The sequence below is a fragment of the Heloderma suspectum genome, chromosome 3, assembly GCF_057233095.1.
Source record: "Heloderma suspectum isolate Gila_16-S chromosome 3, 16-S_ref, whole genome shotgun sequence".
Taxonomy (NCBI): domain Eukaryota; kingdom Metazoa; phylum Chordata; class Lepidosauria; order Squamata; family Helodermatidae; genus Heloderma; species Heloderma suspectum.
Genome location: NC_139460.1, coordinates 15,525,070 through 15,539,001, shown reverse-complemented (window position 1 = coordinate 15,539,001; position 13,932 = coordinate 15,525,070). Strand labels below are relative to the sequence as shown.

Sequence of the window (13,932 nt, the reverse complement as noted above, 5' to 3'; positions counted from 1 at the left end):
GATTTACGTAGCCTATCACGGCTGACTTTGAAAATCTAGCCGTGATAGGCTACGTAAATCTTTACATAGCCTATCACGTTTGTTTGTTTGTTTGTTTGTTTACTTTACTTGGAAATGGCGGTGGCGGCAGCCAGTCGGAAGACTGGCCGCCGCCAAAACGCAGCCAAAATGCCGCCGGGACCCGCCGCCGCGAGGGACATTTGCACTAGGTAAGTCCCATCCCGGGGGGGGGGCAGGGGGGCGGAGAATTTCCCCACCAATTTCGGGGGGGCCGAATACATTGGCATTCGGCCTCCCGGAGATTCGTGGAGAAATTCTCCGACATCCCTACCCACAACTGACTTTCCCCAACTAACTCCACCCGTCATTCCATTTTGGCCTCCGCTGTCAGTCACTCTTCCACTCCTTCCTCTCTTATAGACAGTGGTGGCACTAAGGGTTCTTCCAGAAAGGGCTTTTATCCTGCAACTGCCCTGCCTCGTTCATGGAATTTTATGGGCGGGTACAGACGATGTCATCATCCACTTGCAATCTTCCTGTGTTTTCCACAGTTTCTTCCACAGTTTCATTTCCACCTCATAAAATACGTTAAGAAACAAAAGACAGAATAGTTGCACGATGCCTTCTGATAGTGCTAGAGCCCTCAATCTGGAAGCATCCAAAAATAAAGACATGAGCATTTCAAAGTGCCTTAAACTAAGTGAGGCTTCTGGTCCATCTAGCAGAATACTAATTTCTCTGATTGGCAGTGGCTCTCCAAACCTTCCAGCAGGTAAAGGATTTTTTCTAGCCTTGCTATGCAAGATTGTTTTTAGCAGGTGACATCAAGGACTGAACCAAGCATCTTTAGTAGGCAAAGTATGTAATGTATCACTGAGCTACAGCCTCTTCCCTCGTTCCTTTCTGATTTAAGCAGCCCCTGATCTCTTGAACGTTTGCACTTAGGTTGTGTAGAGGAGTGCCCTGCTCAGTTTGGATGTTGGACTTTCTTCTCCCTCTGCATGTGCCACCTTTCTGGAGTTTTCCATCACAAGCTTCTTCGTCATTCTGCTTTCCACCCAGCCCAAATCACCTGATTTTGGAAAAGGGGGAGGGATTTTTTTTTCCCTTTGAAGCTGTACAGTGGACAGGACATGGCTCAATGGGAAAATTCATGTCTTGTTTGTATAAAATCCCAATTTCAAACCCTTGAATCTCCAGTTATAAGTCTGCAGTAGCAGGACTGACACATGACAATGCACAGCTATTGCCAGTTGGAATAGATGGCCAGTATTGGGCTGGGTGGACCAATGGTTTGAAGTCAGTGTAAAGCTTGTATTATTGGTTCTCTATCTTGCCTATGTTTTCAGGCTGCTATGGGCATAGCTCACCTCATTGTTATGGCCCTGGAAAAGGAAGGAATTTCAAGGGAAGAAGCTATCAAAAAAATCTGGATGGTGGATTCCAAGGGACTCATTGTCAAGGTATATCTGCAGATATAGTCCTCAGTTTTTGTTCAGTGCTTTCCCTTTAGGAACCCTGGCAGTTATTCTACTGAAGATGAACGTAACATTTTAAGGATGGTGGGAGTGGTTTGATAGCGTTATTTCCGCCTTCCAAAGGTCCTTTTTCTTTTGATAATTACTGACTGCTAAGTCAATAATAAACTGAGTTAAATTAATTCTAAATGTACATTTTCTATCCTGGGGCAAGCTTTGGCCAAAAAGCAGTTTTGCGCATTTTTAGAAAGGTACAGTTTGAATAGGAAAGAAGCCAGTTGGGTTGGGCACCTATTGGCTAGCACCCGTGACATCACTCTCGCACTTTCATCCACACACACCCACACATCAATCTAACTTGACAATTCAGCATTTTGGCGTACTGGCATATATATTTGTAATATACGTTCATTTATTTGTTACTATTTATTTATTGCAATGTGGGTGTGGAACCCATTGCGCTTGCCCTTAGAATCCTGTCCATCTTCATGCTCTGACACTTTTGAAAACTTGCATCCAATTCCCACAGGCCTCTGAGCATAGGTATATATTGTTTATTTTGATTTCTTAACCCCTGCCCCTGCAATCCCAAGGACAGGACATGGCTGTAAAACTTTTTTTAAAATCCAATAAAACCAAGTGAATAAAGTATCCAAGAAATATAAATATGGTGTGTCAAATTTTAAGTGATTCAGTCACCTTTAAGTCAACACAACGAATGGCTATCTTGCAACGCTTTCAGATAATGCTCATGCTTCAGCTTTCTTGAGTCTCCAGGAGAAATGGGTTTTCTAGAGTTTGTGAGATGGTTACCAAGAACATGGCCACCAAGAACAAGTCATACAGACTTGATGCACCAATGGAATAATCTCAGCAGCTCTGTGATGCTAGGAAAACTGATTGTTTCATTCCATTCCTTTCCTTTACCTGCCTTTACCTGTGCTTTGTTTGACTCACAGGGCAGGAGTCACCTGAACCATGAGAAGGAGATGTTCGCTCAAGACCATCCTGGAGTGAAGACCCTGGAGGAAGTGGTGCACACAGTAAAACCAACAGCCATTATTGGTAACTGTTAGGCTTGTTTTTTTCTGTCACTTCCCTTCATTCCACCTTTGCATCTTCCTGTTTTCCCAGTGATGCGTTGATCCTCATCTGCTAGCCATGGAGGTGGGGTGTGAATGTCCAATTCCCTGTAATGAGACACAGTGCAAAATCCTTATTCACCTGGGGATGGAGGCAGCCACTGCCAAGAGACAACAGAGTTGGGGCGGGTTCTTACATAAGTACTGGAAAGTACTGCTGGGTGGTGGCAGAGAGGGACTGGGCCAGGTTGAGCAGGGAAGATGTCAGTATAATAACCTGGGCAGTAGCTTTTTCAGCAATTTAGAGAGCAATGCTATGGCCGCTAGACACTGTCTAGAGGGCTGTAGAATATGCTCATTTCCGGGAACCGACCATGGAGCCCACGCTCCAAGGTCGGTTCCTGGAAAACTGACTGCCCCCCTCGTCCACGCTGCCTCCAAGGCAGCGCAGAGATGCCCTGTTCTCCGCGCTCAGAAGAGGAGTGTGGAGCGACTGAAAAGGCACGGGGTTGGGGGGCGTTCCAGGGCGGGAAGAGCAGAGCTGCGCATACGACACATCCTATGTGTCATATGGCAGCTTCCTCTCCCGGTCCACCCGTTCGCCTCTAGACAGCCAAAAACAGCTATCTAGTGAAAAATAGCAAGGCAGGAGAGATGCAGAGGGAATGATCCCCCCGTGCCTCTCCTGCCTTGCTTTGGATAGGCAGTTGCCTCCGAGGTCAGAGGCGGATGCCTATCTAGTTAGGATTGTGCCCTGGCTCCCATTTCGGCTACTGTAATATCATCAGGAGCCACCAGGGCTTGAATCCTCGGCGCTGTGTACGGCTGCCCCAGGACCGCAATTTGGAGCATCTTTCTGGGCAATCTTAGGCAGGAAGAACAAAAAAAGCTGAGCTAAAAGCTACAGTTTCTTCCTGTTTGAGCTGGGACTTTACTTGGGCAATGTGACCTATTCATTGGATTCTAGTAGTACGGATGAGAGAGGGACAATTGTGCCCTGAAGAGAACAGGGTACAGGGTACTATGAAACTCTCTGGCCTATAAGGTTTCCCAGTTCATTTCGGTGGAAGGGATGACTTAGCAATACACATTCAGCCCTCTTCTTTGAAACAAACAGAGAATCCCACACTTGCCAAGAACGTTTGCATCGTACTGTACACAAGTCTATGAATCCAAGGAATAACATGTATTTAAACAGTGCTAATCTGAAACCTGACCTTAGTTTTCTACAAGTGGGACCTGCAACTAAATGTTGCCACGGGGGAGGCGGCGGTGTTATTTCTCAAGAGCAGTTTCCTCCCCCCCTCCCCGCCCCACTGTCACCTCAACGTTTGGTACAGTTTGGAGGCCAGCAGGTTCTTGTGAGGCTCTTTGAGTGTATAAGTGTAAAATGTCTTTTTCTTTTAATCTACAAATTTACATATTTCTGCATACCTAGGCCATCCCCCAAATATGCAGAAAACACTCCTTTATCTTTAGGTAGCCCTATTTTGCTTCCAAACTCATCCATTCTCAACCACCCCAGTTTGCTATTAGAGGGACTAACGAACAGAGAATGTCAGATAGGAAGAAGCCAATGTCAGTTATACAATAGGCCTCTGCCCTCGTGCCCTCCCTCCCTCCAATTTCGACAACTGCTAATTATATATTAATTCACTTATTACGTATTTGTATCTCCTCCCTCCTCCCAGGAGCTCAAAGCCATGCTTTAGCAGCACAACATCCTCGCAAGGTAGATTAGGCTGAGAGACAGTGACTTGCTTATACCCTTCCAAACCAGTTATGGACTTTGTTTTTCTTCTGTTTGCTGTCTCTCTTTATTCTTATTTTCAAATGGTTGTAGGTGTGGCTGCCATTGCAGGCGCTTTCACCGAGCAGATTTTGAAGGACATGGGAACGTTCAACAAGAGGCCAATTGTGTTTGCCCTTAGTAACCCCACAAGCAAAGCAGAGTGCACAGCCGAACAGTGCTACCGCTTGACAGAGGTAAGACTAGCCTTGCTGCGGCCTTTAAATATGCCTCTGTCATTTTGCTGCTACAAACACCACTGTCCAGAGTGAGCGTTCTTTCTTTCTTTTTCCAGTTCCATTCAAGCTGCATTGCCCTCTCATAAGAGGGAGAGTGGGCATTGTCTTCAGCAGTCCTGAAAATCTTCCTTGCTCTTTTGACAGGGACAAGGGATATTCGCAAGTGGCAGCCCGTTCCCGAAAGTGACCCTGCCAAACGGACAGACCTTCTTCCCTGGCCAAGGAAACAACGCCTACGTCTTCCCAGGAGTTGCTCTGGGAGTTATTGCCTGCGGGGTCCGGCACATCTCCGACGACATCTTTCTCACCACAGCAGAGGTTTGGGATCTTTCTACATTCAGCCAAAATTATGGTGAATTAATGTCTTAAAGCACTGCGCCCACTGCCCCTTGCTGCCACTTATACTTGGAACTCACTCCCAGTCCCAGTGATCCTACTCTCCCTTCCTTCAACTCTTGGCTCAAAACCGGCCTCTTCTGTGAAACTTTGGCTTAACCTCTGATCGCCCTTTCACACATTATGCAGAAGCAAACCCAGGTTTGTCCCCATGTGTAAACTCAGTAAGAAGCTGCATCAGTCACGACTTTAAAAATGGCAAGTAAGGAGAGACATGACAGATTAGTACAAATTATGCACAGTGTGAAGAAAGGGGATAGGGAGACTTTTCTCTCTCTCATAATACTAGACTACTCCGGGACTATCCCATGAAGTTGATTGGTGGGAACTGCAGGACAGTGAAAAGGAAGTCCTTCTTCACACAGCACGCAGTTCAGCTATGGAATTCACTTCCACAAGACGTAGTGATGGCCACCACTTTGGATAGCTTTAAGAGGACTGGAAAAATTAGAGGATAACGCTATCAATGGCTACTAGTCATGATGGCTATAAGCTTTTCTGCACAAGGCTGTTAATCCGCTGTATTTACTTTTGGGTTCATCTCAGAATTCAGATCCAACCACTACTCAAGGAGTATTTCCTTTCCTGCTTTTCCACTATATAACCTCTAGGTGCCACTGTGACACAGCGGAATAGTGCAAATGCACAACTAAAAAAACTGTTTTCTTTCAGTTTTACAATTAAATACATCACTTTCCCTGCTCTAAAAAAACTTGCCAAATGTACGCTTTAGATGCAGAAGTGAAACTGGAGGATCACAACATCATCTAAAGAACCCGTAAACAACCATGAGCAGGGAATGATGAGCGCACAATAAATGCCTCATGTAGAAAAGCCCTATATGCTTCCCCCTGCATTAGAGGCAGTATGCCTTTGTATACCAGTTGCTGGGGAACACGAATGGGAGGGTGCTGTTGCGCTCACGTCCTACTTGGGGGTTTCCCATGGTCAGCTGGCTGGCCACTGTGTTAACAGATTGCTGGACAAGATGATCCTTGGCCTGATCCAGCAGGGCTCTTTTTCTGTTCTTATGACTACCTGACAAATGTGTTTTGTTGCATTCCTACTTGCAGTATTCAACTATACATTTAAAGCATCTTCGAGCCAAACTGGACATGATGTTTGTTCATTCACGAATCTTCCTCATTTATGTATAAACTGAGAAATGAGTGTCTACATGAACATGGATAAGCGGGTGAAGGGAGCTTAAGCCTCACTGAAGTTATCTCCCTGCACTCTGCTGCATCAGGTACAGGTACTTCACCCCCATCAGGTACTTCACCCTAGCCTAGCTGACTTCCAGTATTGGAGACAGGCTGGGAGAAAAGTGCCTGGGGTAACGTACTGTGGGAAGGGAAGGTAAAGCTGAGCTCAGATTCCCTTACCCATATAGCCCTTTTGATATAAAAATTGAAACAAACACCCCCACCCATCTCCAATAAGAACATAAGAAGAGCCATGCTGGATCAGACCAAGGGTTCAGCTAGTCCAGCATTCTGTTCACACAGTGGCCAACCAGCTGCCCATGGGAGACCCACAAGCAGAACATGAGTGCAACAGCACCCTCCCACCCATGTTCCCCAGCAACTGCTGTACATAGGCATACTGCCTCTGATACTGGAGATAGCACATAGCCATCAGGACTAGTAACCATTGAAGGGCTTCTCCTCCGGGAAATTGGCCAACCCCCTTTAAAAGCCATCCAAAGAGGCGGCCATCACTAGATCTTGTGGTAGTGAATTCCATAGTTTAACTCTGTGTTGTGTGAAGAAGTCCTTCCATTTTTCTGTCCTGAATCTCCCACCAATCAGCTTCATGGGGTGACCCCACTAGATTCTGAGAGGGAGAAACTTTACGTGTGGGTGGGGCAGGCGCTTGAACAACAGATGTGGCAGCTCCATCACATCTAGAGTGGGGCTTTGAGGCACACTTAAAAAGAAATGTCATCTGTGGCTGCTCTTCATGTTATTGCTAGCTGAGCCCTTGAATGCGTGTTTGTAAGTAGACATGTGACCGATGACACCTCTGGAAATTGCTCAGCAATAACGGAAGGTGCAATGATTAGGTGGGCCCAGCACTGAGCCTAGCTCAGTGATAGAGCACACACTTTGCATGCAGAATGTCGCAGGTTCAGTCCCCTGCATCTCTATTTAAAAGGATGAAGTAGCAAGTGATAGGGTAGGCTGCTGCCTGAGACCATAGAAACAGCTGCTGCCAGTAGGAATAGGCCATACTGGGCTAGATGGAATAATAGTCTAACTTGGTATCAGACTATTCCATTGAAGAGCTTGGATTTAGAAAGTCTTCCCTGCTGAAGCAACAGGTTGAGTATTGCAAGAGACACCGTATCACCAAGATAGAATCTTGACCTTTTTGAAAAACATCACCTAAAGTGAAGCACTCTCCTTTTCCCTTCCTCTAGTCAATTGCAGAAGAGGTCACCGAGGAGAATCTTGCCGAAGGAAGACTGTATCCACCTCTGAGTTCCATTCGAGATGTCTCTTTCAAAATTGCTGTTAAAGTAAGAATCGAAGGCTTTGGGTTTGGGTGGGTTATTGAAATACGTACAACTCCTTCTGTCAGACACCGACTCCTGTGTCCCCTGCCCTGTGAAATGATGCATATCGGGATGAAGGTTACTAGATGAACATCCTTCCGCCCCCACCTGCACCTCCCTCCACCCCCACCAGTATAGGGCTCAATGGAGTCCTCTTCCTTCCCTCCGGACAACTGGTACACATAGCTCTGTTTGAGCAGCAGACTCTGTTTGAGCAGCTGGCTGAGGCATGCTGGGAGTTGTAGGCTTTTTTTCCTGTCTAAACATGCATAGGATTGCACCTTTAATGGCCCGGTTTGCATGTAACGACAACCCATGGCTTGTTAGGGTGGAATGCGAATGAGCGCCCTGCCTCCCGTATGCTCACTGTTTCCTCTTTGCATCCACTTCCCAAAACAACCCAGGAACCCATGGTTTGTTGTTGGGTTAAAACTCTGGGTTGTTTAACCTTCAGCAACCCAGAGTGCCGGGCTCAGAAAGCAGATGCAAAACAGAAGTGGTGAGCAGGTGGGAGGCAGTGTGTTCGCTTGCTCCTGTGCTGCCCTGCCAATTCATGGGTTGTTTAACCCATTAATTGGTGTTACATGCAGACCAGGTCAGTGGGTTGGATCCAGGATTAGACATACTTAAAGTAGACCCATAGAAATCAATGAGTCTGAAGTTCATCATGACTAACTTAATTTCCATTGATTTCAATGGGTCTACCCTAAGTCTGGATCCAGCCTGTTGATATGGATATAGTAGGCATGCATGAGGCTCCTATACCGAGTAAATGACCAGTGTGCCGCAACACACCTATGGCGAGCCCAGACTAAGGAGGGAGGAAGAGGGCTCCATTAAGCTCTTTATCATAGAATAAATAGAATAGGTAATTGGTTCCGTTGTCATATTGCTGTAACACTCAGGAAGTTTTTCCTGATGTTCAATCCCCCTCCTCTTGCACATGCTGCAAAGGAGATGAACGCTGCTCATACTTTATGTCTTTAATTGTAAATCCTTCCAGCCTATGCCACCCAAAAGAGTCCGGGCAGCGACCTATGTTCATAACAAGCATGTCTAAAAATATATCAGAGTCTTAAAACATGATTCTGCACTACGTAAAGCTGGGTTTTGTGGCCAGTAAAAATTATGCTCAACCTGTACACGCTGGATCACTTTGCAGCATTTTATCTTGCGTCTGTTGAGGAAGAAGACCCTCTGTGAGGCACTGTTGGCCCTCCCTCGGCCCCTGGAAAAGTTACTTAGGGTGCAATCCTATGCAGGTTTAGACAGAGAAAAGGCCTACAACTCCCAGCATTCCCCAGCCAGCATGGCTGGCTGGAGAATGCTGGGAGCTGTACACCTTTTCTCTGTCTAAACCTGCATAGGATTGCACCCTTAGCCATTCAGTGAGCTTGATAGCTGAGCAGGGAGTTGAGCTTCTGTAATCTGGGTCCAGACCCAATGTGCTGTCCAATACCTTTTCTCTCTGTCTTCTTTTTAGGTCATTGACTATGCCTACAAACATAACTTGGCCTCCTGGTACCCAGAACCAGAAGACAAAGAAGCCTTCGTTAAGTCCCTCATTTACAGTCCTGACTACGATTCCTTCATTATCGATAATTACCAGTGGCCGCAGGAAGCCATGGAGACTCAAAATATCTAATGTTCTCCTTGGGGCGGGGGCAGGGGGGAGGGTCTTAAAGAGACTCTGATCCTTAAGATGCCTAGGTTTCCACCACCTTGGATATAAATAATGTCTTCAAGCTTGTGGAACCCTCAGCTATAAATGGAGGGATGAGGAAGCACCCATCTTTCCTTCGTGCAGCTGCCTTTATTTGCTTTCGTTTTTACCCGGAAATAGTGCAAAGTCAGCAAGGGCCGTTTGCGCCCCCAAACCCAATGGACCAATATGCCTAGCTGGGATCTAGAAGGTTCCATCCTGCTGTCTTCCTCGTCTTAGTTTAAGCGCTAGTACTCAAGCATCTGTGGTGCTCCTAACAGAGCTTTTGTTTTTAAAGGTGTTCTTCCGACTATCCCATGAAGGCTGGCCCTTACTTTGTTCTGCTTAAAAGGAAAGAAAGTGGATGTGGCATTTATAATAAAACATGAATTGCAGCTTCACTGTGTAGCTTAGATTCAGAGAAGCTGTTGGTCCAAACTTAATGCTTGAGTTTCCTTTCAGTGGAAGAAACAGACAAAAACAACCCACAGGAATCTGTACTAGAGAGCAATGCACTGAAAAGAGGAAGCCTTACCAAGTTCAGGAAGTACAGTTAGGGGAGTCAGTTTTGAACCAGCCCCCATAGCTGCAGCAATGAGCAAGTGATCAAGTTTAGCTCCATGCCGTGAAAACCTTCACCAGCTGATTTCACCCGATTGTTAAAGGCACCGAAGCTGTTTTGTTTTTTTCTGATCAGTTGGTAAGTCTAGAGACAGTATCACCTTAGACTGGGAGATTGTATTTTTGAATGCCTTCTGTACACATTAAAAGAAACTCCCTGTATGTAGAAAAGTAGCTCATCAGGTTGAGGACTAAGCTAGAACCTTTCACCTTGATGTATTAGTTTTCTATAGGCAGGGATTTACTTGTTTTTAACATGGAGTAAATATGTTGAGAGATAATGCCTGTTTCTGTTGCAGTTGCTTTTGCAGGTGCTCAGATAAAGAGGGGCCACCCTCTTGGCTTATTCTGAGGAGAAACAATCTGCAGTCCTCTTCTGTAGTAGCTGCAGCTAATAGAGGCAAATTAATTGCCACTCTGCACTAACAGACCCTTTGCCTTTCAGCTTTGGCCTCAGCCCTAACACATAAACATAATCTGGCACCAGGGTTCTCGTCTTTGTTAAGATGCAAAGAGCTTTTGAGTTCTTTGCTAGGCTATCATAATGTCAATATATAGCTGCAAGATATCATCAGATGTGATCTCAGGGACTAAAATTATTTTTCATTGTGTTATTTATTTTACTTAACACAAAACAACATCCAAAGTGTCATGTCTACTCTGGTGCTTGGATCCAATAAGTCAGAGGTGCAGAACATCCAGCCCACGGGGCACCCCAGTCTGGCTCGTGCCACCTCTTGGGGTTCCTCCCAGGGGCGGGACTGAGGCTTCAAGCCCCGCAGCTGGAGCAACCCCCTCAAAGGGCATCCCCACTGCCAGTGGAGGCTGGGGGCTCTAATGTCGGTGGGGTAGGGAATCCGTTCTGCGTTCCAATCAGAACCAGTCAGAACTCTAAAGGAGCTATCCTAAAGGGGAGGTGGAATGGCTAACATAAGGGCCTTGCTGGATCAGACCAAAGGCCTGCCAAGTACAGCACCCAGTTTTCCACAGTAGCCATCCAGATGGCTTTGATAGCCTTGTTGTTGTTGTTGTTCAGTCGTTCAGTCGTGTCCGACTCTTCGTGACCCCACGGACCATAGCACGCCAGGCCTTCCTGTCCTGCGCTCTCTCCCAGAGTGTGCTCAAGTTCATATTCATTGCATCGGTGATGCTGATAGCCTTATCCTCCATTAAGGGTGCAATCCTATGTATGTTTAGACACAGTGGAGGCTCACAGCTCCGATGTCAGTGGGGTGGTGAATCCATTCGAGGTTTCAGTCAGAACTGTAAAAGAGATATCCAAGGTGCTTTGCACTTTGGTTAGCTCCCTTACAGTTCTGACTGAAACCCAGAGCGGATTCACTGCCCCACTGACATCAGAGCCACCAGCTTCCACTGACCACTGCTAGCTCTGATCTGATGCTGCCAGCAGCAGGACTCCCGATGTTCTCTGCAGTCTCACATCGGAGATAGCAACGGGGACACCAGGTGACCTGGGCCTGGCTCACTTGTGCCGGATCCAAGCACTAGAGTATTGAATCAGAAGAAATGTGTATGCAGAAGGGGAACTGCACGTGTATTTCCCAGGGCTAAAAGCCAGATGCGGGAGGCCATGTCACATAGTGCTTAATGCCGCCTGTCATTCATTCTAAGTTTATTCTCCAGGCTAGACCACATAAGAACCTAGCTGAATCAGGTCCATCTAGTCTGGCATCCTGTTTTCATCTATGGCTAGCTAGGTGTCTCCAGGAAGTTCACAAACACGACATAAAGGCAATAGCCCTCCAACCGCTGTTGCCCCCTGTGGTATTCCTGCCCCTTCCTAGTGAAAACACCCCTTCTCTAAGGCCTTTCTCACCCCATGCAGGAAACACCTTCCCCACACACTATCATGCTGCCACCAGGACCTTTAAGGCTCAGGTCCAACCCACGCTCAGTCCTCTATCTGCAAGGACACACTTGTTTATAATATCACCTGTATTGTTTCTTTTATTACCTTCCCCTCGCGTAGTCAAGAGCAGAAAGCGTAGATTTGGTTAAACCAATAAAATTAATTACAGCAAATAAGTTGGTGAACAGTTAAATAAGCAACTCTTAATGGTTCTATTAGTGTATGTTCTCTCATACACTATACACCAGATCACACTCTCAAATCAAACACAATCACCACAGATCTCTCTCTCTCTCTCTCTCTCTCTCTCTCTCTCTCTCTCAGTTCTAAAATCTTAACACATCAATTCCTTATCTCTGATCTCTATCTCTGTTCTAAACCCTGTCTGACTCACACAAGCACAGCATCCAGCTTTTATAGCACACACACTTCATCCCCCTACTCATTCAGCCAGTCATCACACACATGTAAATCTTCACACACATGCCACTCCTGTCACTCATCCCACTCACACCCCAGTGATACTCACCATCAACACAGCCCACAACAGAAACACATTAGTATACCTACTGATTCCAGAGAGAGAGAGAGAGAGAGAGAGGTGTAATGTAATAGCCTCCAACAACTGGTATTCAGTGGTATACTCTCTCTGAAAATCATACCAAGCAAAAGTAACAAGTGATTTACAGTTCCACTGAAAAATATATCCATCAATATCTTTATTGATAACAATTTACCACATTTCTGAGCTGAAGTAGAGATGAAGGGGGGGGGGTGTTTCAGGGGCAGGAGAACATGGGTGGGTGGGTGGAATGGGGGCCTCACTTACTTACCAAGGGTCTGTTTAGTCCTGCATTTTGTTCACATATTGGCCAACAAGCTGCCTGTAGGAAACCCACAAGTGAGGGCTTTTCTACATGAGCTATTTATCGCGCACTCATCATTCCCTACTCACGGTTGTTTACGGGCTCTTTACGTGAGGATGTGACCCTCCCGTTTCACTTCTGTGTCTAACCAGCGCTTTGGGCGAGTATTTTTAGCATAGGGAAGATGAGGCATTCAACTGTGAAAGTGCAATTTCTTCTGGCGTATTTGCAGAATTCCACTATACCACAGTGCAACCTAAAGGTTATGTAGCAGAAAAGCAGGGAAAGAAACCCTCCGAGTGTAGTGCTCGGATCTCAATTCTGTGACAAAACTGAAAGTAGATACAGCCAATGAAAAGCCTTGTGTAGAAAAGCTGTAAATCACAAGTGCAATAGCACCCTCCCGCTCACTGGGGCTCCTCCTTACGCTCAATGAGGAATGGTCCTACTATCAACATCCCAGTGGCTGCTATATTCCCCCACAATGCCTCACTAGGAACAATGCTATGTAGTGTCGTTCCAAAGGCATTGTTGGGGGGGGGGGATGATGGTCAATGGGGCATTATAAGGGAACATGGTGGCCACTGATAGCAGGGCTGTTGCCACTTGTAGTGTTGCTTTTCTGGTACCCCCCCCCCCCAATGCCTCCTCTTTTGTAGCTTACACATGGGGCATGTTCAATCTAACACTTGCTCTCTGCCAGCAAGCAAGTGCTGTTAAGTAGACTAATAATGAGTGACAGGAAAGGAAAGGTTCCTCCTGTGCAAGCACTGGGTCATTGCTGACCCCTAGAGGGATGCTGCTTGCGCTGGCGTCTTCGTGGCAGACTGTAGCGGGGTGGTTTGCCATTGCCTTCCCCAGTCGTGACTACCTTCCCCCAGCATGCTGGGTACTCATTTACCGACCTCGGAAGGATGGAGGGCTGAGTCGACCTCAGCCGGCTACCCGAGACCTGGCTTCCGCTGGGATCGAACTCAGGTCGTGGGGAGAGTTTGGATTGTATATATCTTTATAAATGGTAATTTATAATGGCACCATGGTAATATGCTTGTGGACTGTAGAACAGGGGACTGGAGATATTCCCTACAATCTCTCCAGCTCCCATTCCTTGGTTGGACTTGCAGCCTGGAAACCAGTGCAGACCTTTTGTGAATTTCCTGTGGGGTCCTAGGGGCATTCCAAGTCTGTAGCTGCCTAAATAACAAAAGCATTTAAATTATAAAGACTCAGGTTACAAAAGAGAGAGCATTCACTTGCCCTCAGAGAAACCTGCAACACTTCCCTAAAAGAACCAGAAGCTATAGTCTGTTTTTAACACAATACAAAAATTAA

General features: G+C 46.4%; 1 protein-coding gene across 3 annotated transcripts in view; it reads left to right on the top strand.

Annotated features, from left to right (window-relative positions):
• ME3 (malic enzyme 3) overlaps positions 1–10,437 on the top strand; it is a 150,710-nt gene extending 140,273 nt beyond the window's left edge. For 2 of the 3 annotated variants that reach the window (XM_084842546.1, XM_084842545.1), the window contains exons 9-14: positions 1,350–1,463; positions 2,438–2,543; positions 4,404–4,546; positions 4,733–4,906; positions 7,407–7,505; positions 9,025–10,351. In XM_084842546.1, the coding sequence (XP_084698672.1) occupies positions 1,350–1,463; positions 2,438–2,543; positions 4,404–4,546; positions 4,733–4,906; positions 7,407–7,505; positions 9,025–9,186 (798 nt within the window). In that variant the 3' untranslated portion in view covers positions 9,187–10,351. Of the gene's footprint in view, positions 1–1,349; positions 1,464–2,437; positions 2,544–4,403; positions 4,547–4,732; positions 4,907–7,406; positions 7,506–9,024 lie in introns of all 3 variants that reach the window. The other variant, XM_084842543.1, reaches the window with a different exon arrangement.
• The last annotated feature ends 3,495 nt before the right edge of the window (positions 10,438–13,932 follow it).